This window comes from Protopterus annectens, chromosome 1.part1 (assembly GCF_019279795.1).
Source record: "Protopterus annectens isolate FY-2018-M chromosome 1.part1, PAN1.0, whole genome shotgun sequence".
In the NCBI taxonomy this organism is placed as follows: domain Eukaryota; kingdom Metazoa; phylum Chordata; order Ceratodontiformes; family Protopteridae; genus Protopterus; species Protopterus annectens.
This window is the reverse complement of record NC_056726.1, coordinates 995,756,136-995,781,652: the sequence shown is the minus strand read 5'-3', so window position 1 is coordinate 995,781,652 and position 25,517 is coordinate 995,756,136. Positions and strand designations below refer to the sequence as shown.

At 40.6% G+C, this 25,517-nt stretch overlaps 1 protein-coding gene across 8 annotated transcripts in view; it reads left to right on the top strand.

The window, feature by feature from the left end:
* Positions 1 to 25,517, top strand: part of CNOT3 (CCR4-NOT transcription complex subunit 3) — a 2,226,181-nt gene that overhangs the window by 1,027,298 nt on the left and 1,173,366 nt on the right. For 5 of the 8 annotated variants that reach the window (XM_044079494.1, XM_044079487.1, XM_044079508.1 and 2 more), the window contains 2 exons: positions 4,686 to 4,784; positions 18,134 to 18,223. In XM_044079494.1, the coding sequence (XP_043935429.1) occupies positions 4,686 to 4,784; positions 18,134 to 18,223 (189 nt within the window). The remainder of the gene's footprint in view (positions 1 to 4,685; positions 4,785 to 18,133; positions 18,224 to 25,517) is intronic. The other 3 variants (XM_044079515.1, XM_044079530.1, XM_044079522.1) reach the window with 1 other exon arrangement.

Genomic DNA, 25,517 nt, shown 5'->3' with positions numbered 1-25,517 from the left:
TAGCATTTGCATTAATTGGCAGAACAATACAGTTAATTATAAGGTTATAGGAAGGGTGGGAGGTTCCTCTTTGAAAAGCTGTGTGAGCAGAGGAATGAGGCAGGAGTACTCTTTCCCCTTTATTTGCTTTATATTTAGAACCATTGTCAAAGAAAATAAGGGTGCCATAAATTGAAGGATGTAAATGTTATGATGATGTAGAAAAATAGCTTTATTTGCAGGTACTGTTTTCTTAAAATTCAGAAAAGGAAATTTTGTTGTGTAACGTTTTGACACAGTTTCAAGTCTTTTTTGGGAAATAAAATTAATGAAGATAAATCCAAGGCTGTAGCAGAAAACTGTGCTCATACATGAATTGGTTCAGCAATACCCATATTTATGGAGATATGAGATTAAGTATTTAGGTTTATGTAGTAAAACGGTTTCTATTATAGCAGCTAAGGATATGTGGGAAGAGACTAAACAAAAGATCAAATAAAAACTGTTAGAAACTGTAAGCACGTGATTATAGATATGAATAGATAAATATAAGCAGTAAAAAAATGTTTTTAATTCCTTTAGTTGTATGTGTTATAGGTCAGGCATACTTTTATCAACCAGGGGAGTGTTGTAGACCATAATAAGAAATTGAAATAATTTATTTTGGGGAGGGATGAGTGGAAAGAAATGGTCACTGATTAAAGATTAGACAGAGAGCTGATGCAGGCTGTGTATGTGGATTGTGTGCACCCCATATGTCTTCATCCAGTCTGCAGGGCAAATAAAACAATCACAGTAGAACCAAAGCTGTAGAAAATAAGATGGTGTAGGACTACCTGATTTGAAGGGATACTTTAGCGCTACTTAAGGTTCATAAACAATGACATAAGCAGGAGGTTATTAATCAAAATGGAAATAGACGATAAAACAATGAGAAATTAGAGAAAAGAGAGAATAGAATTTTAGATGTAGGTCCTTAAGGTGAGCAGTAAACATCCTGCCCCCACCCCCAATTAGGGGAAACCACCGTAAAAAACTTCTCCAAAGCCAGCTTCACACTTCTTAAGACAGAAGTGGCAAACTTCATGACACCCATGTAGACGGACAATAGACGTACGACTGCTGAATCCTACACAAATGCACTTTATAAGCACTTACAGGAGTGCATGGATCATGCTATCCCTAATAGAACCAAGATGCTATCCTCCAAAAAAAGGAAGCCAATCTGGTGGTCCTCTGCCATAAACAATCTCTACAACAGAAAAAAGAAACTGTTACAAAAAATAGTAAAATCCCATGACTGGAGGAACTCCCTGGTCAACCTCAGTAAGAATCTGAGATCCCTCATAAAATCCTCCAAAGCTAGTTACGAAAACAAAATTGCCACCAACTCTAAAGGCAGCCACAAAGCATTGTATAGCTATGTCAAGAATCTTAATGGCAACACACAGATCTGCTCTGAGTTACAGCACAATGGCACTAAATACAGAACCAACTGATATTGCAAACATCCTGGCAGATAGGTTCAGTGCTAACTTTACCCCCCTCTCACCCCCTAGAGGGGACATCTCTATACTGGAAGAATGCAAAGTTCCTGTAATCCTGGCTACACAGGTAAAAAAAAACACTCACCAAAGCCAAGAACAAAGCATCCATGGGACCTGACAATATCCCAGGCTGCGTTCTACATGAACTACAGAATGAACTGGCACCCTAAGTACCATGTTCAATCATAGCCTCACCTCAGGCTTTGTGCCCATTGAATGGCACACCGCGACAGTTGTCCCTCTCCACAAAGGGGGAGCCACGATGGACCCCAGAAACTACTGCCCCATTAGCCTGACGAGCCTGGTCTGAAAGGCCATGGAACGTATCATCATGGAACTCATAAACAAAGACATTGGTCATTTCCAAACTCTGGACCCTACCCAGTTCGGTTTTGTAAAAGGCAGATCATGTCTCCTAAACCTGATTGACTTATTTGAAGCAGTCACCAAAGCCATAGATGAGGGTAAGGTGATTCACACAGCTTATCTATATCTCGCCAAGGCTTTCGACACTATCCCCCACTCTGGAATTATAGATAAGCTCACTAAACTAGGTATAAATCTCTGTCACAAGATGGGTTGCCAACTGGCTCATGGACAGAACCCAAACTGTGAAAGTTGCAGACTCCAAGTCTGACTTCAGACCAGTGACAAGTGGAGTACCACAGGGTTCAGTCTTGGGTCCTCTCCTGTTAGCCTGTACTTCAGAGAAGTAGATACCAAACACAGAAGGTCTTCGGCTAACAAACTTTGCAGATGACTTCAAACTGGGAGCCATAATCGAAACTCCTAATGATGTGGACATACTGCAAAAGGGCCTCACTGAGACATATGCCTGGTGTCAAAGCTCAATGCCAAAAAGTGTATTGTCACCCCCTTTGGTAAAAACTCTGTACCCATGAACTACCACATAATTGGTAGTCTACTTAACGCCGAAAGTGTGATAAGAGACTTTGGGACACAGGTGGACAATAATATCTCCTTTGATAATCACATTGCCACAGTGGTCAGGAAATCCTATGTTGCTCACCTCATCACAAAAGGTTTGTCATCCAGAAAAAGAGGTCATTGTTCCCCTCTACTCCTCACTCATTAGACCCATTATAGAGTACAATGTCCCGTTTGGTATGTACCTCACAAGACATCTACAACAACTGGAAAGGCCACAGAAATACCTCAGAAAGAGGATTACTGGCCTCAAACAGATGCCCTACGCAGACCGTCTCAAAAAACTCCAACTTTACTCTGTCGCATATCACCTACTCAGAAGCGATCTCTGCCTAACATACAAAGCTATGTCAAACCCAGAGCTGTTGGACATGCTCCACTTAAAGAAATCCCAATCCCTCCGAACTACATGCTCTAGGGACCTAAACCTTGTCACCACAGTAAACAGAACATGCTGGAGGGATAGATTCATTTCCCAGAGACTTCCCATACTCTGGAACAGACTACCTATCTATGTCAAACAAAGCTCTTCATTAGCACTCTTCAAGAAAAATCTTGATGATTGGATGGGAAATGTGAAATTCACCCCAGGGATCACTTCTGTGGCTCTACTTGACAGGGGCACAGGAAAATTATTTTCTTGGGTGGCGAAGGCCAGGGTACCTTTTTGGCTAGGCTTATATAGGCCCTAGGGCTAATAGCCTAGTACCTACCTATGAATATTATATTCTTAAAGTGGCAGAAAGTATTCTAAGAACTTGGCCAATGCTAGAATGGAGAAAGATTCTTGCCAATAGGGATGATTACAAGTAGGTATAGAAAATAGGCAAGGCAGTGTGCTGGAATTTTCGAGAAGACTTGCAAAGGATACCAAATTATTTGGAATTAACTAGAGAACAAATGGTATAGAGTGGAATGAGGCTGAGTAGAATTGATAGGAGTGTAGCCAAAGACAGAGGGGAGTACCAAGTGAAAGACCAGTGGAACTGCAGTTTTTAGTTGAGTTTAGAACAGAATTGCTGTTAAAAAGGGATAATTAGTAGGGCATATAAAATAGTGTAACTATAAAAATCAATCCAAGGAGGTTGGAAAAGATTGGGAAGAGCAAGACTGGAGGGGCAGTTAATAAAGGAACATTGGCTGCAGATCTCGGTCTCCTGAGTATGCAACCAGAGGTTTCAGATTTTTGCTTGGAAGTACTTGCGTAGGTGTTCAGAGAATTTTTTGTAAGGTAGGTAGCAAAAGATGGAGTGACGGTAACAAGAGGGAGATAACTGGGTACATTTTTTGGGAGTTTAACAAGTTGGCATATTAAAAATTTCGTGCAGTACTTTGTCAGACATGTTGGGAGAGGAAATGGTTGAAACAAAGGAAATTATTCTTTTGAGATGGGGCTCAGGATTTGAATTGCTTAGGCATTGTTTCTAAGTTTTATGCTTTTGGCTGCCAAAAAAAACAATTACTACAGAAAATGGAAATCAAAATGTAAACCTGCTATAATTGAAGTACTGAGTGTTGTAAAGAATATAGAGAAATGGAGGTGGGGTGTTTAGAAAAGGAAAGGAGCAAACTGAATAGAAATAAATGGAATTTTTGGGAACAATGTACACAGTGCCAGATGCCAAAAGACTTGGTTTCTAAGTGACTTACTCTGGTGTAAGGCCTGTCTGTAAAGAATGCTTACAACTGCATACGTTACACAGAATCCAAGTCTTTTGGAATTTGACCCGCAGAAAGACTAGTGAGATTTAAGGTAAAGGAGGAATTGAACATTTTATGTAATGCTGGAGTGAATGATAGCTGTTAAAAGAAAACTTATATACACTGTGTGAAAATAATGAAAATGTGACCGGTTTTATTTTGTTTGTATGTGTACCTAAGTCAGTCAGTAAATTGTGGTATAATAAAGACGTTTAAAAAAACTAACTTTTAACATAAATGTGTAAAATGTTTAGCTGGTCCGGTGTGCATATATTAGTGAAGTTAGAAAACTTTTCTGTGTGTGTTAATGGTTTGTTAATAGTGGCAAAGTACACTGGTTTAGGTTAAAATGCTTCCATATGTGGTACATTTTAAGAGAATTTTGTTTTTCCCTTTGGTTGCAGCCTGTGACTTTTTTTTTTTTACTGTTAAATGTAGTATTTTAAGATGCAGGAGTGTTCGGTATGAAATCTCCAGTTGCCTCAGCTACTAAGCTATTTACAGCAGCAGTTTATTCTCGTTTCTCATCCTCAGCTCCATAACGCAGCAAACGCAAACCAGAAGGAGAAGTATGAAGCTGATCTAAAAAAGGAAATCAAGAAGTTACAGGTATGAGAGCTGTACTACTATATTTGTGGCTTTGGAAAACTTAAACCTGTTAAATACTTTTTGAAAAAATACTGTGCATCATTACGATCTTTTTAAAATAGGTCACTTATGTAAAATGTTCATACCCATTAGTAATATTCAGGACTTCAAGCCGGACTTGGAAGGAGCTGTGAAAAAACGCTTGCTGGAAAGCAGTGAGTGGTGTGCGGTGCACTGGTGTTGTACTTATTCTAAAAACGCTGAAAAAAAAGTATGGTAGTGCAGCCATGTAGATGAACTCCTAAAACTGTAATGTATGAAAACATTATACAGGGAGATGTCAGTACTGATTGGCAAAATAGTAAAGCAGACATTCTTTCAACCTGCATAACTCTGACTTAATCCAGTTTATTACATCACCTACTTGATACAGTTTTTTATATAGAACTCCTAATGAGAATAACTGGGATCATAGAATAGTGAATATGAAGGGATATGACATCATGGGGAGGTGCAAATGAAAGAGACATGAGAGGTGTGGTACAGTAAAGGGATAAGATATATTAAAGTACAACATTCATGACAGTAGTATTTGAGCAATGTACTTGTATGATGATGTGAATACCAGTAAGATATGAAAATAGAAAACCCGGAGGGGAACTGACTCATCAACTCGCTCCACATGCATGATATCCTCATTTAGCTAAAAGGAATGTCGTAAAAAACTAGTTGATACGCTTATGCAGAACTTATCTAAATTCTCTAAATGAGCACCTCTCAGCCTGCTCACAAATACCACCCATTAAACTAATACTCACCAACTCGGACGATCCCAGAATCTTAATAAAGTCGACATAGACTCCTGATTTATATCCTAAAAGTCTGTAATTGGTCTACATAAAAAATGCTCCCTCAACATGAAGCGGTCATTACATTCAGTACTATTCCTAAACACTGTAAATAGTCTCCCCCCTCTACTGAAAAAAGGGGTAAAATGAAATCACTCCCTTTGTCCACTCTACACAAAGCTATAATGCATAACAGAGAAGGTTCGGAAAGAATGGCTCAACCACAAAACTCCCTTACAACTTTCAGAATTACAGGGAACTTAATAACCAAGCTCAAAAACAAGTAAACGACGATTACAACTGAACCACAAAAATGGCACCAGAAATTAATGTCCTCAGTACATAAACTACTTATTCCTAGCTTTAAAAAAAAGACCCATGTCCCTCCCCTTAACTGCTCTCCCCAAGAAATAGGAACTAAATGTAATATTTCTTAGAAATCATTGCTTCTTCACCAAAAACACACAACCACCATCCATTCAGTTCATGCTGTCTGACCCCTCCCAGTCCAGCAATGCCAGTCATTTTCTGTTTCCTGCAGTATCTCCATGTGTTTCCTACAATACCCCCTTGACCTCTGCCAAACAAGAGTCAAAACAATCCTCTGCCACTAACAGGTTAGTAATTTTACCCTAAAACCTGTCTCAGTACCTACCCATACCTACCATAAAATGACTTCTCAAGTTCAAATCCTGTTCTGCACCTGCCAATATCCTCCCACCTGAATACCTCAGAGTAGCAGCAGAAGCTGTAGGAGATAGACAGTCGATTCTTAAGTACCAGCCATATGTGGAAAATATATTATCCTACTTCACAAAGGAGGAAACTGAATAGACGTGTCTAATTTTCGACACATTGCAGTTTTGTCCTCCCTCTCAAAAATATTAGAAAAACGTATCTATGAACAACTTTCGCACTTTCTCCTTTAAAAAAAAAAAAAAAAAAAACGTTCTTAACCTGTACACAGCATGGGATATGTACAGCTACCACCCTACTGCCTTTTATGTAAAATGTAAGCAAATGAAGGGACACTGGCAAATCTGTCTCTTCCCTATTCCTTGATCTGTCACAGCAAGCTCTCACAGTAAATTTCCCATCTTGGCCAGTCACCTCCTTCACTACACTGGTTCAAAAAAAGGTATCTACTATCTGTAAAATGGCAACATACCTTTTCTCCCCACCTGCCTGTTACCACTAGTGTATCTCAAAGTTCAATTCTTCTTCCACTTAGCTTCAATATCTTTATTAATGATCTTTTACATTATTGTATACAAGCATCCCTCATAGAATAAGCTGGTGATTCCACACAACTATGCACGTCTGATAATATCAGACATCTGCAGGTTACACAAAAAGCCTTCACCTCTGAAAAGCAGCTCTACAATATTCAGCTGTAACTAAACCCAATAAAAAGCTACTCGTATTCTCTCTCAAAGCTCATTTGAAATACCAAACTAGTTTTTAAAATCTTCTCATTAAACAGTGTAGAGGTAGTATTCTTCCATACAAAATTGTTTGCAGTAACAATTGATGACTTCAAATTCAAATTTCATGTTCAAAACAGTATAAATAGCACTCTCTCTAGAAATGTGGAATACTCTTATTCATCTCCACTAAAGCCACTCTAGCAACTACTTACCTCCTTCCCCTCACTCTTGTAGTTCCCCTATCCTTACTAACCTGTATGCCTCTGTTAATACTAAATTTGAAGCATATTACATCAAAGTTGTTAAACTTGCTGCTAATAAACAGTATTACACGCGTCACTAGTAAAGCCATGGAAAGAGTTATCATGGAAATGATTAACATTTATGTAGGAAACCTTCAGACACCTATTTTTGTTTTGTTAAGGGCAGGTCATACCTATTGAACCTGGTGGGTGACTTTGAGAAGGTCACCAAGGCAGTGGATGAGGACACAATGGTGCATACAGCCTACCTACCCCACTTGGGCATTGTAAGCAGACTCGCAAAGTTAGGCTTAAATCCCTGTGTAATTCTCTAGATAGACATCTGGCTTATGGTTATGACCCGAGAGGTTGGGATTGGAGATACCATCTCCACAAAGAGACTGGTTACCAATGGAGTACACCAGGGATCTGTGCTGGGTATGCTTATTTTTCACATGTACAGTGAAGAGCTTTTGGCTTCCCAAGTTTGCAGATGGTTGCAGGCTATTAGCCATCATAGAAACCACCCATGATACCAACATCTTACAGGAAGGTGCAACACAAACAAAATGATGGGTGCCAAAGCCATGGTTTAAAACTCAAAGCCAGAAAATGCATAATAGCACTTTTTGGGGAAGTCTGCCACGTGGGAGGAATTACCTCATTGATTTAAAAAAAAAAAACTCTAAAAGTAGACAGTAGTCAGGGATTTGGGGATTTGTGTAAATAATAATTTAGCTTTTAACCATTTGTCTAAGGTAATAAGGAAATCAGTCTGTTACTCATCTTATAAGTAATGGCATGGCATCTAAGTCTAGGGAAGTCGTGGTGCCACTGTACTTGGCCATCATCTGACCATCATTTACTATAATTCCCCCATCGATAAGTACATGACCAGGTACATGCAACAACTGGAACATCTACAAAGATTCCTCACAATACCCTACTGAGGTATTGTTGACATATTCTCAGAACTAGGCATAAATTTCTACATAACTCGCTGAATTGCCAGCTGTCTCACAGATAAGACCAAGAAGTCAGGATTGGTGAGACTACCCCCACCAAGAGATCAGTCATTAGTTGAGTACCCTGAGCTCTATGTTGGACCCACTGTTGTTTGACATCTACTACTTTGAAGTCAAGGTTAATGTCAAAGGCCTCTGGATCAACAAGTTCACAGATAACTATAAATTGGGAGCTATCCAACTTCCTACAAACAGGTCTAACACAAACAAATGATTGGTACGAAAGTTGAAAGTCACTGCAGAAAAATGCATTATAGTGCCCTTTGGAAAAGTGTCTACCCAAGCTAATTACTTCATCAATAAAGCACCCTAATAGTTGGAGGTCTGGAACGTATGTAGACAGTAATCTGGCCTTCAACCAACACATAGTCAAGATAGTAAGAAAGTCATTCTGTGTTGCCCAACTCATAAGCAAAGGTATGGCGTCCAGGTCCAAGGAAGTAATAGTATCACTCTACTTGGCCCTTATCAGATCCATAATTGATTAAAATGCCCCCTTTGGTATGTGCCTAGCCAGACACTTGTAACAGTTGAAAAGTCCTCAACGGTTCCTTACAAGGTGAATCCAGAGTATGAATACAATGTCTTACACAGATCACCTTAAGGTCCTATTTCTGTTCTCAGTCTCCTACAGGTTACTGAGAGCAATCTATGCCTAGCATATAGAGAGTCCTCGGATCCAGGTGTGACATATCTCTTGCATATCTGTGAGTCTAACAATGCCAGAAGCAGTAAATCCAAGGGCCTAAACTTTGCAACATAAGTAAAACCTGCTCGAAGGGTCTGTATGTCTCAAAGGATCTCCATGCTATGGAGTTGGCTTCCCTGTCTGTGTGAAGCAGAGTTCATCCCTGACTCTTTTCACAAGAATATTTGATCATTAGATGGGAAGTTGCAAGTTCACCTCTAGCCTGGTCTCCATGTCTTTGATGGACAGAGATCACATTAAAATTATTTCTCAGTTAACATACCCCCACACTTAACCCTTAGCTACCTCTTTACTAACATATCCCAACATATAGGCATCTAACAAACTGTGGGATAAAGCTGGGTTGGGTTGCACAGCTAGGCTTGTAAACACTCTGGTGGTTGTTAGCTTAGTATGAACCTGTGAACCTATAAAAAAAATGCAGGGTGTGATGTCCAGTACAAATCACCTCAAAGCTTGATCTGTATATTCTTCCTACAAAGTTAGGGGCAGTTTATGCTTGAATTACAAGGCATTCTTGTATCCCGCTCTGATGGACCTTTTGCATGTCTGCAAAATGAAGATCACCAGGACTACTAGATCTAAGGATTTAAACTTTGCTTGCAACTTAAAAAAGACATGTGGAGGGATGGGTGGCATATCTGAGAATCCCTATTTTCTGCAGTAGGTTCCTCTCCATGTGAAGCAGAGCCCTTCCCTATTTGTATTCAAGTGCAACATGGACCCAGTGGATGGGGAAAAATGGAAATGTAAGTGTGTTGATGGACAGATGTAACAAAGCAGGCCCTAACTAACCTACACCCCTTAGACCAACTTCTAAGACACAGTAACTCATCGGATACATTATGGTTACATGACTAAGCTTTTAAAAAGCCCCAGGGGTCATTAGCCTGGTATACACCTATGAATCTGTGAGCAATTAAATTACCTTTTGATGTACATGTGTACTGTAACCTTAGAAATATTTGGCCTTTTCTGTTGTTGGAAATGTCTTTCTTTAAATTTTATCTGTGGAACTCTTTGGTGCTAGGTTGTAATGTTAGCATTCATGTAGCATGCTGTTGAAGGCCATTACCAGCACACATTAGTGGCATCCCACATCTATGTGGATTAAGTATCCTTATTCCTGCCATTGTTGTTTCACATGGTACTTTATGGGAGCCATGCTGACTATTTGATTGTCAACTTCCTCTCTTTTTTAACACATTTTTCCATTAGTTCTGGACATATTGCTTGTTTTTCATTGGCATTGCTATAGAAGAAAAAAAAATTATATTGAATCTGGGCCTGCTGTCTGAGGCATAGGTAGTTTATAGTCATTCCTTAGATGATGTTTGCTTTAGTCAAGGTTGGATGCTGTCAGAGGGAGAAAGAAGAATTGCACAGCACTTAGTTTTGGTCTCATGGTTATCTCTTGAAATCATCTTTCAGAGGCCAGTAGCATAATCTACATCTACTTTGTTGTCTTGGTCAATTTTTAAGTTGACACTTCAATGTCATCCACCATGGTCTTCCTAACATTAGTGGCTTATTTTTGTCTGTGATAAAAATAAATCCTTCAAGGCAACCAGGATAACAGAAAAAACTGAAGAAGTCATTCAACTGTGAATGACGAAAAGCGCTTCACAATAAAACTGTGTGTTTTTTCTGTTATCCTGGTTGCCTTGAAGGATTTATTTTTATCGTGGGTTTACCTAGTCGCTTGTTGGTGTTCGTGTTATTTTTGTCTGTACCCAGCAGCTGATACCATCCTTGCACCAGTGATGCTGTATTCAAGATGCTGAATACACATTTTTAGCAAAGTGGCTTGTTGATTGGTCATTACATTCTATTTAACTGTATTTGGCTTTTCTTTTAGAAGAGAATAATGAGGAAGAATTTGAAAGGAATAAACAAGAAACATTTTCTGTAGTTCTGAAATTGTCTGACATTTGGCTTAGAGGATTAAGGCTCTGTGCTGTTTATTAGCCGCATCATGTGGTACGTGGTTTTGATTCCTTCAGCGTTTATTTGCCCCTATGTGACCCTGGGCAAGACACTTAATCAGTGTTTTGGGGCAGTTGGGAATTTGGGCTAGTCACCTTAATAGTCACTTGGACTGCAAGCTTTATAACTACCTATGAACCTGTATAGGTGTATTTATTTATTTATTTGCAGTTGTTTTACCAGGATAGTCCATTGGGCCAAAAAGAGCCCGTTTTCAATGGAGTCCTGGGGAGAAAAGCTCCAGAAAATCATAGATTACAGTAGGTATTATACATGCTTAAACATTATAAACTTTCAAGTAGACAAGTTTAAGTACAATGATTACAATTAGTTTATACAGTGTTAAAACTAAAAAGGATTATGCATAAAATCAAATTTCTAATTTAAAATTCTACAAAAGTTATTTCATAAAGAGAGTTCTCCATGTGAGAGGAAGAGTGTAGAGAATTCTTACACATTCTATGGTTATAGTAGGAATGTAAGAGGTATGTATAATGAGGGGGAGAAATCAATGGTGTAAGCAGGACTAGGAGGAAAAGGGGATGTTCGATGTAGTTAAGTAGGGTGGGAGCAAGAGCATTCCCACTGGGAAAGTAGATGTGAATGAAGAGATTTTTTGAACATGAAATGGTTAGAGATAGTACGGATAGATGGAGGTAGAGAGTTCCAGAGATGTGCTAAGCCATGTGAAAGAAGATATTTGCTTGGAGGATGGATTGGTTTGTACACTTCTAGTAGATTTTGGTTGTTGAACCTTACAATTCTATGAGGTATGTGCATTTTGAAGACAGAGGAGAGGGAGGGACAGAGGGAGGATTTGAAAATTAGTTTATGTGCAAGGGATAGTTGTGTGTAGGTAAGATTATTGGGTAGTTCTAGCCACTTTAGTTGGAGAGAGGAGCAGTGGTGGGAGGAAGACTTTTGGTTGGTAGCAAACTTGGCGATTTTATTGTAGCAGGAGGAAATTTGTGTTTTCAGGGAGATTTGTAGGTTAGTTACTAGTGGAGCTCCATAGAGAAGGGAGGAAATAAGAAAGGAAGTAGAGAGAGTGATTTTAGTAGCAGTTGTAAGGTAGAGCTTTTGTCAATAGAGCATCCCTAGTTTTTGATGTTTTTTTTTTTATGTTTAGTTGTAGATGGGAGTTGAATTTTAGTTGGTTATCAATTTGGACTCCAAGTAGTTTGGTCTCTGTCACTAGTTCTAGTGGAATGTTATTCTCATTAGTAATAGAGAAGTTGTTTATATTGAGAGAGTTGAGTTTAGTAGGGGTGAATATCATTAATTTGGTTTTAGAGGTGTTGAGTGCTAGGTGATTTGTTCTCATCCGTTTTCAGTGGTTGAAAAGGCATCTTGAGTTAGCTTTATGAGAGTAGGGATAGTTGAGGCAGCGCAGATAATGGTTGAATCATCTGCATATTGGATGATATTGGAGAGAGGGATATCTTTGTGGAAATCATTTATAAATATATTGAAGAGGAGGGGACATAATATGGATCCTTGGGGGACACCAGTTGGGGTGTTAAGAAATTAGGAGGTTGCCTTTTTCCATTTTACTGCTTGATATCTATTAGTTAAGTAGCTAGAGAACCAGGTCAAAGTAGAGGAAGATAGGTTAAGTTTGGAGAGTTTGGTTAGAAGCAGACTATGTGATATAGTGTCAAAGGCCTTAGAGAGGTCAAGTAGAAGGGTAGAGACAGTAAGGCCAGAGTCCCTGGCTTTGTTTACAGTTTCAAGGAAGGAGAGGAGTGCTGTCATAGTGTTGTGATTTGGTCTGAATCCATTTTGTGTAGGAGAAAGGAGGTTATTATCTTGAGATATGGTAGGAGTTGAAGTTGGATGCACTTTTCCAGGAGTTTAGAGATGGGAGATAGGATAGCTATGGGGCGGAAGTTTTAAACATTGTTGTTATTGCCACCTTTATGTAAAGGTATGATGAAGGCCTTTTTCCAGATTTGGGGAACTATGTCTTCTTGAATTGATCGGTTGATTAGTATGCTAATGGGGTAAGCAATTGCTTCAGCTGCTGAGCTGAGAAAGTAAGGAGGAATGTCATCAGGAGCATTGGTGCATGGTTTTAGTTTCTGAAGGAGTTTTTGCATGGTGGATGTGGGTATAGGTTTGAGAGAAAATGGGGGGAGTGTGCAGAGGGGGAGTTAGGGGTTGAAAAGGAGGGGGAAGGGAGAGTAGGAGAACAGGTGGATATTAGAGGGAGTGGAGAAGATGGGGAAGGGGGTGAGAGTAGGAGATGAGGTGGATGGTAAAAAGTTAGTAGATACGAGTGTGGCATTTGATATAGTGTTGGGTTGAGTGTAGTAGGGGTAGGATGGAGGTGAGTTGGAGTGTGTGTTGTTGGAGAAGGAGGAGGTTAATTTAGAAATAGATTCAATGAAGAAAGAATTGAATTGAGTAACTAAGTCTATATCTGTGGCATTAGGGTCAGGGGTTGGGGTGACTGTTTTACTGGGATGAAGTAGAGTGGAGATCAGTAGAGTGGAAGCAGTAAGACAGTGCTGGAATGACCTCACCTTCACTGTTCTCTCCGGATTTTTAAAGAGTCTGTTTGTGGTGGCTAATCTGGCACCTTTCAAATGGATTCATGAGGCAGAAGACAGCAGTGGTTGTTATAGGAAATATTTATTATGCTTTAAGATTTACATTTTTGGATTATGTAGCTTATCTCTTCTGGTGTGCTTCTCTGTATACATTATTTTTTTTTACCTTAACAGCAATAAACATTAACTGTGGCAGCTTGGCACTGCTGGACCTCTTCTCTAAGAAAGCACCAGTCAGCTCCAGGGGTTGAGTTCTTCTCAATGTTCATCATTCTCACTGCTGCAGTAGCCCTTACACTGTATGAGTTGTTTCCTGCCCTGGAAGCAACAACTGGTCAGCTTCAAAAAGGTCTGGCTCTCCCCATTGATTTCACTCCAACTGTTGATTGGCTAATCCCATGGAGGAAAGTCAGCAGTTGGGACTGAAGCTTTCTTCAGTATTTTCTTGCCATTCTAAAAAGAAGCATCTCTTTGACTTCTCACGTGCAGCAATCAGCCTAGAGCTTCACTTCTGACAGATAAATCCTCTTTGGGGAACCCTCCATTCAGAAATTATTGCTTTTTAAACAAAATTAACAATTTTTCTGATTTTTTTTTTAAGAAAAGCAGCATTTCCCCTTTAAGAAACCTGGTGTTTTTTTTCAAAATATTGGAAGTTTCTTATCAGGGACTGCTAATTGGAATTTAGAGTGCTTGCTCATGGGTAAGTACTAGGTTAGCTGCTATTATGGGCCAATTTAAGCCTAGTCAGTTTCCCTTTGGAGGTGAGAATTAAACCATGCACCTTGTGTATACAAGGTAAGTACCCTAACCATTATACCTCCCACCCAGTATTGGGTCAATTTCTCTTCAGAGGTGAAAATTAAACCCTGTACCTTGTGTAAGGTAAGTACCTTAACCATTATACGTCACACCCAGTAGGGGGCTAATCTTTTTTCTTTCTTTTTTAAACAAGAAACATCTTTATAATTGTGTATGACATCGGCCATGTTACATTTATATAAATGATAAACCTTAATGACACAGTCTCAGTTCCAATCATTATACTTTCCAAACCATGCTGACACAGCTGTAGCTGCAAACATAATCACTTTTAACATACCCAGTCATTGTCAGTCAAACATTACGTAGCTCATTCAAATCCTGCCTTCTTTTAAACCTCGTTCCTCTATGCATGTATTGATACCACAGTTCCCCATTTTGTATGTAATTTGCTCCTACTCTTTTACTATGTCTGATTCTGTATCACAGCTCAAAAAAAATATTTCCTTAGTTACACCAGTTTGTTTACCCAGCATCTGCGACAGAGCAGTCTGTAGGGGATCTGTAAAGTCTGCCAGCTCATTACACTCTCAGAAAATGTTCCCATTTGCCTCTTTCTGCCCCGTCACAGCTCCAATATTTGCTTTCTGAGGAAAAATTTTTTGAAGTCTGCTTGGGGTGTAAAAATACATATGTAAACACTTCCATGCAGAGATCCTAAATTTTCTAGATTTGTTGCATAAGTATTGGGGCTAATCATGTGAGAAATTGTGTATCAGTGTAATGCTTATGGTAACTACATGAAAATTTACCTGACATTTTCATTCTGTCACTGTCTGTGTGCGCGCGTGAGTGCTTGAATAGTACATACAAGGAAACTTTGTTCTGCTTTTATTTTTATAACCTAAGGGAATAGGGAAAATGGTGTGTGTAGGTCTGCTGCTTGTAAACACTCTGCCAACTGGCTCAGTCCAGCAACACTTGCCTCTTTTAGTGCCTGTTGCCTTTTTTTCAGCATGCATACTCACTCTGGTCCAGCTGTCTCTTCTCCTGCTATATCTGGACAGAATCACTTACCAAGTAGTCCTTTCCACTGTTGCAGACTCTGATCACCTCAGCCAGTAGTGAACCTGCAGTGGCCATTGGTGGTACTGCAGACCATTCACTTTTCACTCCATCTTCTTCTGTTGTAGTCCTTTTGGCCAGCTTGAACCAGCTGTTTTATTGTCCATTGTGGGCATAGTAGAGCCATCTTCTCTGGGACAGAGGGAGTCTCTGGATGAATCTTTTGGTAACCAAGACAAGAGAGCAGTAGACCGGTCAGATATCACACTTTTTCTTCTGCTGGAATTAAGAAAAAGACAAAAAGACTCAAAAATTCCTGGATTTTGTCAAAGCAGACACCGTGGAACAGTTGGTCTGCACATCTACTAGGGGTGCAAATATCCGTGGTCTGGTACTCTCAAATATGCAGGGACATTGTACCCTCCTTATGTAATGTCCTCACTGGTCAGGTCAGATTACAGAGCAGTAACCCTTGAAATAAATATAAAGGCTGTACTCCCAGCAAACACCAGAACCTTTAAGAACTTTTCCAAGTCTGCATACCTGCTATTAGGTGAAGGCATAGTTAGATTCAGAGAACATGGTGGCCAATGCAGAAATGTTTACGGAAACTCTGTACAAGCATATAAACAACAGTTCCAGACCAAAGTAAACTTTCGATCTGGATCAAAAAGAAAAAAAAACTTGGTGGAACCACGGTATAAATAAGTTGTACAAAAATAAGAATATATTGACAAAAAATAGGAAGGGCTATGCCCAAAAGACAAAAAAAACCTCAATCAGTCTCCACAAGCAACTTAGGGGACTAATCAAGCCAACTGTGAGGCAAAAAGTAGGCTCCCAGGCTAAGGATAACCATAAGTTATTTTTCAGTTATGTACGCAACTTAACATTGAAAGGATCACCCAACAGTATGCTAAACTAATAGTAAATGTAATTTTCTGTACTGAACCAGCTTTCACCTGTGTAGAATAAACTGGTTGTTTAGATATTGGTAGTGAATCTCTTGAGCAGGATCCTCTAGAGAAGGGGGGTGGGGGGTGGGTTGGGAAGAGAACAAACTGTTTTAAAGTGATAGCATATTGCATTAGCTTTTGCTGTTAAACTCATGGCAGGATTTTCAAGAAAGTCAGACTTCATTCATTATAGGAGTTGCAGTTATCCCTGCCTTTGTAAAAGGAGTTAATGCACAAGTCTTTCTGTAAAAACAATCCACCTAGTAATCTCTCCACGAATTCTCAAACCACTACAGGTTGGATGGGGCATCTAGGGCAAGGAATGGATTTGTGTCTTTCATTCTGAAGGCCATCTTGTAGACCTAATCTAGACAGTGAGCCAACTAACCCCCTTGCTTAGAAAGATGTGTGGAAGTCTGTCTTAAAAGTTTTGACTGCAGCAGTGACCTGTAAAAAACATAGTGCAGATGTATAGGCAATTTGCCATAATTATAGACATCACTGTTGCAGTTCTCTGTCTTTCCCCTTTACTGTATTGGAACCGGGAGGGGCTGCAGTGAGTACTCATATACCCCTTTTGCCCTTCACTTCTCCTTTCCTTTTCTCTGCAGGCTGCATCCCTGCAGTAAGACAAACCAGCAGAACATAGTATAGCCATAGTTTTACCCTGCTTTACAGTGGGAGAAAAGAATGAATCAAAGATGATGCCGGCAGATGCCATTTAAGTATCAAGTATCGAAGTGCATCTGAGGTAAGGTGCCATTGCCATGGGTGAAGGCTTCCCAACTGTGGTCATAAGTCGGGCAAAGCCAATGGCGGCAATCCTAGTAAGCTACGACTATAACAGTAACGACACTCAAGCATCTACAGTTAAAACTGTGCTTTTCTTTACATTTGACATTGTCCTTTGGCCTGTTGAATTTTCAGCAAGTTGTCTCTTAATTTTCCATATTTGGCTAGCACTGTTCAGTAGAATACCCTTTGATGTAGTATAGTAGAACCACAGGATGTTCTTTGATGTGTGTGGTCTTTTATGGTATTTTTGAATGAAAGTTAGGACTTAATCAGAACATTGCTTATGTAACTGTATAATTGTAACATATCAGAAAGTTGGTGCTTCAGCTTTTCATTTTGTTGTTTTTCATTTTTTTCTTTTACTGCATACATTACTGATCTAAAGTTTAAAAAAATGTAGTGGCCAGCTCTTGAGATGTAGAAGTATGAAGCCCTAATTGTGACCCAGATGACCTAAGTGCTAGAACTAGTCGGGGAGAGTTGGAGTGAGCAGGAAACATTGACTTACTCATCCTGTGGGAGGGAGGTGATGCCTTCTGCTTTGCTAATCCCTTCTGTGAAGTGGGAATGCAGGGTTCAGCATACAGACCAAGGATATGTGGATGGCTTTGTCAAGCCATGATATGTAATAGCTTTCCTGGGAGGTGGCGCATGCATGATGCCATTGAAGGGGCAGACATAGTAGGCAGCCATTGCTGGTAAGTGTGCATATCATCATCCACTAGGACTGAAGATTTAGTCCCATCAATCAGAAAAGCCTGATGGCTGCCTAGATGATGGCCTCTCGTGATTGGTTTATGCCCTGAGGCAAGAGAACAGGTGTGAACAATCATTGTGGTGTAGTGATGGTTAGCAGGAATGATAGTAAATATATGTTTGTGTGTATTGATCTTTGTCTAAGCAAATCTGAAAATTCACCAGTGTTAATGTTAGGAAAGTGTTTTTGCAGTATTATGAGTAAATTTTTGAATTTTAGTACATTTTTCTGTTTGTTTTTTTTCAGCGCTTACGGGACCAAATCAAAACATGGGTGGCATCTAATGAAATCAAAGATAAGAGGCAGCTAATAGAAAACAGAAAACTAATTGAGACGGTAAGTATGAGAGGGAGTAAACTGTTGTGAAAGGGAATGCTGCTGTTTGTTGTACCTTAAGGAATGTAACAGTGATTGAGAAGTGCTTGTGGAAAGTTTTGAGCATCTTTAGATTAAATGAGTTTTGAAAAAAAAAATGTCATGTTGGTTGTATAATAGAGTTTAGTACTGAGACAGTGGACATATAGTGCTGTTGTGGTGTCTGTTCTAATTTCTAAGGTCGATAATTGTAGCCCTTGGAGTATGGAAACTACAGGTGATAGTATGAGGTATAAAGTGCAAAGCTCCTTGTAGAAACTCTTCAGTAGTTTAATGCAAGTTTCAAATTACTCTTTTTGGGATGGTCTTTTTTCACGAGTCCACAGTTTTAAGTTGCACTTGTGATAATGTACCTGCTGCTGCTGTTGGACACATTTAGAAAATAGTAAGTGTAGTAATTGTCTCTCTCTTTAAATTCCGTAACAAAAATCTTTTAAGCACTAGTGTTTGTTTATAGCTTAGTTTGCGGAATCTTTTGAAGGATAATAAACGTCTTTGGCAAATTTATTTTATCATTTGCTGTTATGGTACTACTTTGTATATGTCAGCAACCTCATGACTTGTTATAATTGGGAAGTCTCCCATGTAATATGTGCTTCTTTTCTGGTTTTGAACAGTGTTGATGTAGTTTTCTGCAATTTATGCTTTTGCCTATTAGATGTACATAATTATCTGATGGGCACAAAGCCCTGAATGATCCAGGTGGTATGGTGTGGATTATCAGCCTTGATAAATTCTGTCCATTCTGATCACATAACATTGCAGTTAGTTCAACATTGCCATGAGACAGTGTTAATGGCATGAGAGGTGCATTTCACTCCCAGAAAACTAGCTAGGGTGGATGAAAGTGACTCCCTCTGCAGCAACATTTCTTTTCTTAAATAAGGTGCACACAATGAAAATAACTATTTGACTGCACAACACAAGAAGTAAAAAGGAACAGATACTGAGATTGTTTACTGAAAGATCAGCTTTACTTGATTGTCTTCTTCATTGATCCCTGCTTCATGGACTGACACCAGCAAAGCAGTAGGCCTGACTTCAGTAGACTTACGTAGTTAATGCAAGTTAAGATTTGTTTGACAGAACCTTCCATTGTTAACTTGCACCTTGATAATGGGGCTGTAGACCATAGTTGTGACCCTAATGACCCAAGGTCGATTATTGACTTGGGAGGGGAAGGAGATAAGGAGAGATGATGGGAGTGGGCTGCATGTGTTCATTTGCCAATCCTGGGGAGGTGATGAGTTGGGGATATGTCCCTCCTTAGATCATTGTTGCCATACTGTAATACTTCTAGATATCCAGGTGTCATACCAAGGGTAACTTGACATCTGACAGGTGTACCAAAGCTAAACAATCTTCTTGATCCTCCTTATCTTTGGCATATGACCTCGACCCAAGAATGTAGGGGTACAAAAATGGATGTATGAGCATGGAATCCTCAGACCATCTTGCTGATGGTCTGAAATCAGAAGCTCTGCTAATGTTAGTCTTAATGTCATGTTGTGCTACCATTGCCAAGGCTTGGTCAGACAAGTGCCCCATTAAGGAACTTTATTTATTTTTTCATTTATTACAAGGATTTGTTCACGTCAGCTAAGAGACGGCAGCGTAACTGTAGAATGCAGATTCCTTATAAAGACCTCCACTCTGTGTTTTTGCATGCAGGCTGAACATGATTATCTTAGCCATAAAATTTGCCAATCCTCTGTCCCCAAGATTCTTCATACTAGGTTAGCTTCCCTTATACTTATTTTGGAAAACCATCATTTTTCCAGAATGGTAGATCCCTTGGCTACTGATGTCCTGCTGACACCCAAAAAGAATGAAAATGGATACTTTGAATGCCCCCTGGAAAAGTTTTCTTATGGGGAAACCATCTCCAGGATGATGCAATTTATTGACTGGGATGCTAAACAGATGTTAGGTGCACAAAAAGGTACTGTGAATTATTGGAAATAGGGGCCCCTAAACCTTCAGGTGTGCCCCCACAGACTATCTTTTGGTTGATTTTGTTTCCACTTATGAATCCAAATTCATAGCCACCTGCATGTAAGGTTCGAGACAGTTTATACAAGGTGCCTGAGGACATGAAAGTCCTGTACAAATATCTGGTGGAACCCCCCCCCCCCCAAGTTTTCTTTCTATCTGTGGATGAAGCCACCATACTATCCCTGCATCCATTATGCTGCCATCTGATAGAGGTAGCAGGGCCATGGACAGGTACAGCAAAAAATAGTCTGTACCGGTGTCACACTGGGATTCGGAGCCCTAAACTAACAAATGCAAATGACTAGTTTTTTTTTTCCATTTTGGGAAATCTGAGTAGTCTGCAGCTGAATTTGAAGATTCTGAACATAAGTATCAGGTTGTGTCTATGCTCAGTAATGCCTCCCAAATAGCCAGACACCCCATTAAGTGCAGTTGTGATTCGGCAGAGGCTTCCTCTACTGGTGCAGCCACTGGGATGGCCATCTCCAGGTTTACTTGACTTTGCCTTCAGCCCCTCCCAGATGTTAAGGCCAAGCTTTTGGACTCTCCCCTTCATGAGACCTCCTTTTTGTCCCTTCTGCTCTTGAACTTTTTAAAACACTACAGGAAAAAGTTGAAGTCATGCAGGACCTTAAACAGATTTTTTTTGCAGCATTTGCTAGATACCAAAGGAACCATCCATCTAAATTCACAACCTTTCTACACTGGGGAAAAAAGGCTATTCAAAAGTCCACGAAACTTACTAAGAAAAAATTGCAAGACAAACCTAAGTGGTATTCCAAGCCTAGAAAAGCCTCTTTTTTTTTTTCCAGGCAAACCTGCTTCTCACTGACTTCTTCCTCCTTCCTTCCCACCTTGATCCACACATTCCTCTCTTCCCAAGGCTAAATGTATCCCTCACAACCTTGGGAATGCATAACTTCAGACAAGAGTTTTGTCCGTCATACAAAACAGTTGCTGTTTTTTTATGGAAAGGGCTTCCAGGCTAAGGTGTGTGTGTGTGTGTGTGTGTGTGTGTGTGTGTGTGTGTGTGTGTGTGTGTGTGTGTGTGTGTGTGTGTGTGTGTGTGTGTACACTTTCCTCCCTTGGTTCAGGAACTGTTCTCCCAAGGAACTATAAAACCAATTCTTCTACAGACCCAGTGAAAAAAGTTGCTACTGAAGACCCCAGGAAATAGAGAAATATGGAGGCCCATTCTAGATTGGCCTTGTCAGCAGCTTTTTGGAAGTTCCTTACTTCAGTATGCTGTCTGTCCTAAACCAACTTCCCCTTATCCTTCCTTAGGCTTTTTTAGTCACCCTAGGTCTGAAAGATGCATACCTGTCCAGTCCTTGTACACACTGCTTGCAGGACATTTCTCTGGTTTTCTGTCTCCGAATCACACTTTCAGTTCCCAGTTTTTCCTTTGGCATGTCTGCAGCTCCAAAAGTCTTCATAAAATACCGGGTACCAGCTATCACCTTATACAGAACACAGCAGATAAGAATTTTCACCTACCTGGACATCCTCCTTATCTAGACTTTATCCAGTTAGTGATGTTGCATCTCAACTTCACAATATCTTTTCTGGAAAGACTTTGATTCACTCTTAAACTCAGTACGTCTTCCATGACTTCCTCCCAGGATATAGTCCCTAGGTTGCAGACTCAATATCCTGTCAGTGGCAGCTTTTCTCCCTTGTGGAAGTTCTTTCTTTCAACTTACATGCTGCCTCTATCACCTCAACAAGAGAAATTCTAAGAGCCCTAGGTTACGTGGCAGCTAGAATCCTGATGGGGCCTTATGCCAGATTGTACATGAGGAAGATCCAGTGGTACTTGGAAGTCCCTTTGGTTTCAAAACAACTTCCAAATTCCTCCCTCCCCCTTTCTAAAGCAGGTGCTGCAATGATGGAGATCTCAAGTGAAACTCAACACAGATGTTCCCTTCTTAACATCCACATTCATCTAGGGCCTACACACAGCTTCATCTGACCTGATCTGCAGTGCAGTGACAGGCACCACAAAAGTTCATGGAGAGTGGTACACTAGAGAGTTCAAGGAACATACAATTGTGAAGGAGATGAAAGCCCTGTTGCAAGCCCTACAGTTCTTTTCTCACTTATGAAGTCTGGGCTCCCGAAAGTGTTCAGAGACAATACATCAGTCATGTGGTACAGTAACAAATGGGGGCATCATTTTTTAACCAGCTGTGCAGGTTAGCTCTGGTGCGGGAAGTAGCCATAGAAAGAAACCGGTCCCTACAGGCACTTTGCATACTTTGAGGACAGTGTCCTTGCAAACAAACTCAACAGATCCAGAGAAGACCACCATGTGTGAATGTTGCACATTGTGGACTTTCTGGACATAACCTACAAATGGGGTACATCTCAGATCATTTTGCCTTCAGCCAGAACAGACACCTGGGACTGATGTGCTCCAAGACCGCTTGTCACCTTGCATTTAGACACAGAGGCCATGTCCTTCAAATCGTGGGTGAAGTTCCTCTACACCTCTCCCCTCTCTTGTGATCCCAAAGGTTCTCCTAAAAGATCCAGAGGGACAATCCTAAAATCCTGCTAGTGATTCCCGTTTGTCCCAGGGTGGCATTCATTCCCCCTTCTACTTTGTGTGGTCAGGGGCAGTCACTTCAAGTTGCCTCATGGAGTGGAATTGCACAGAACAAGGGCTGTCTGATTCACCCAGCCTTCAGGCTCACAACCTGACTCTCTGAGGGATAGAATCCTAATCCCACTCAAACACCATTTTCAGAGGAAGTGCACCAGGTATAAGAGGAGACAAGAAAACCTCCTCCTAGAAACTCTTGCATGTCCAAATGGAATGGTATGGTGTCAGAAGAAGAATTAAGATCCCTGTCTGGTTGGGTATACCTACTGTTTTGTTATACATGTGAGTTTTTCAGAAATGGTCTGGCGTACTTATCTATAAGAGGACACTTACCTGCTAAATCTATCAGTGTTATCAAGATTTTAAGTTTCAAACTGTTTTTAAAAGAAATTCTTCACCTGAATCCTCCCAGGAAGGCTGTCCCCATCTCTGGGTGAGCTTAGTTGTGGAAAAAATTATTTTCCCACCTTTTGAACCAGCAGCTTTAGCTTCACTAAAATGCTGTAGCTGTAAATCAGTTCCGTTGCTTGCTGTTACATCTGCTAAAAGAGTTTGAGTTGGAAGCTCTTATGGTTGACCTATCCTTTCCTTATTTTTCATATGGATAGGGTTTCCTTAAGGGCTAACCTCCAACCCCCTTTATGCTTAAAGGGTTAACTGAGCTGTGTCTAAATAAATCCATTCATTTGCCATCCTTTTTCCTTAATCCACAAAGCAGAGGTGAGAGAATCCTTCACTCTGTTAATGTACGTAGGCAGCTAAGATTTTACCTGGAAAAAATAAACCATTCAGAAAATCTGTAAAATTTGTTTTCTTCCAAGATGGTAATTTTGGAAGCCTTGTTTCCTAACAGACTAAGTCCATCTACTTATGTTATACCTTCCATGGTAAGACCCTGCAAGCTACAAGGAAAATCCATTCCACCAGACCAGTCTCTTCATCAGGGGCCTTCTTCAAAGACGTCGATTCCAGATCCATCCTGGAGGCCACAATTTGGGCATCTGTATTTTCACCAAACATTATACATTTAATGGACTTTCACTGAGGAATAAGAAAGATCACTGTTAAGCAGTTCACACAGATAAGAAAGAACTATTGGAATGCCCACAGAAAGCGGGTCTAGCTTTCTTTTCTGGCACTAAATAGAAAATCTTTTCCATTTGGAAATGAAAGATTTTGTAGTATTGGGTTTCCTGGCCTCCTGCAAAAGCTTAAGCATGTCCTGTTAGAAGAGGTGCCTGAAAGGAATCCGAAGTTGATCACCCAGAGAGTAAACTGTAGAGTTGACAGATGTGCCTCTGGCCTCTATTGAAAAAGGACATATATCCAATTAGACTAGCCCGGTCAACAAATGTAAAATAAATAAATGTGGGTGGATCAAGGTTCCTTTGTCCTGTGTGAGTTGATTCAGTCGATGTCCTTCATGGATGCATCTGCAGTCATAACAACTGGGTTGTCCTGTCGTCAGGCAGCCCTTCGGTCGGCCGGATTCCAAAGTCCGGGTCCGGCTTCGGCTGATGTCGCACTTCAGCCGACGTCATCTCTGTTGGTCTTCGGGTATAAAGGCATCAGCCGACGCCATTTTCCCCAGTCTTTCTTGCCGCGTGGTGCCCGAAGCAGAAGCTGTTCGCAAGTGCCGGTCGGTCAGATCCAGAGATTACTACTACCGAATACTACTTCGAAGACTTCTAAAAGCTAAGTACCCCGTTGGGGACTCTTTCTTGCCTCAGCCGATGTCAGAAAAAGTCAATAACTGTTTAACTTGTGGGAAACAAATACCTCATAAAGATTTCCACTCTTACTGTTTGCCTTGTTTAGGCCCAGACCACGACGTAGCAGCCTGTTCAGCCTGTGCCTCATTCAACCGACGAACGCTTAGGCGTCGGTCGGAGTTTGCTGAACAGTTTTTCGGCTCCGATTTTGCGTACATTATGCCGTCGGATCCTCCGACTACCCAGATTGTTAAAAAACACAAAGAAAAAGACCGACACTCGCGGTCCGCGGTTTCGGCCGAAACCATGGTTAAGCAAACCGCGAGTGTCTCGGTTTCGGCCGAAACCGAGAAAACTGATCAAAGCACAGCTGAATCAATGACTACTACTGAGGCTCCTGCTACCCTACTTGAAACGGCCTCAGAAATCTTACCTACAGTGGTTACTAGTGACTTATCAGACACCATCCCTTTGGATGTCTCTACCCCAGCACGTGGTGCTGCTAGGCCTCCTGCAGCCATGTCTATTAAGGCCTTTGCCAGGGCTAAAGCAGCCAAATCTACTAAGTCAGTGCCTGTTAAGCCCCCCTCTACTAGGCCCACTTCTAGTTCACAAATGCTTACTCTGGCAGAGGATTTAATATCCTTAATTAGGGGATCACAATCTCACCCAGACAGGGCCTCTCAGCCCCCAGAAAAGAGACCTAGAGCAGAGCCCCCCGAGCCTGTGTCCTCTGATGATTCCGCGGAGGACTCTGATATTACAGACCAGCCAGAGGCTCATTTCTCCAATTATGAAGACTCGGATGCTGAAGAATCCATTCCAGCTGCTTCTCCAGAAGAATTCTCCTTTGGGGAAACCTTACATGCCATGCGAGAACAATTCCAATGGCAGGAACAGGATTTCTCAGATTCCAGAAAAAGGCTTAGGACTTTTCTGCACC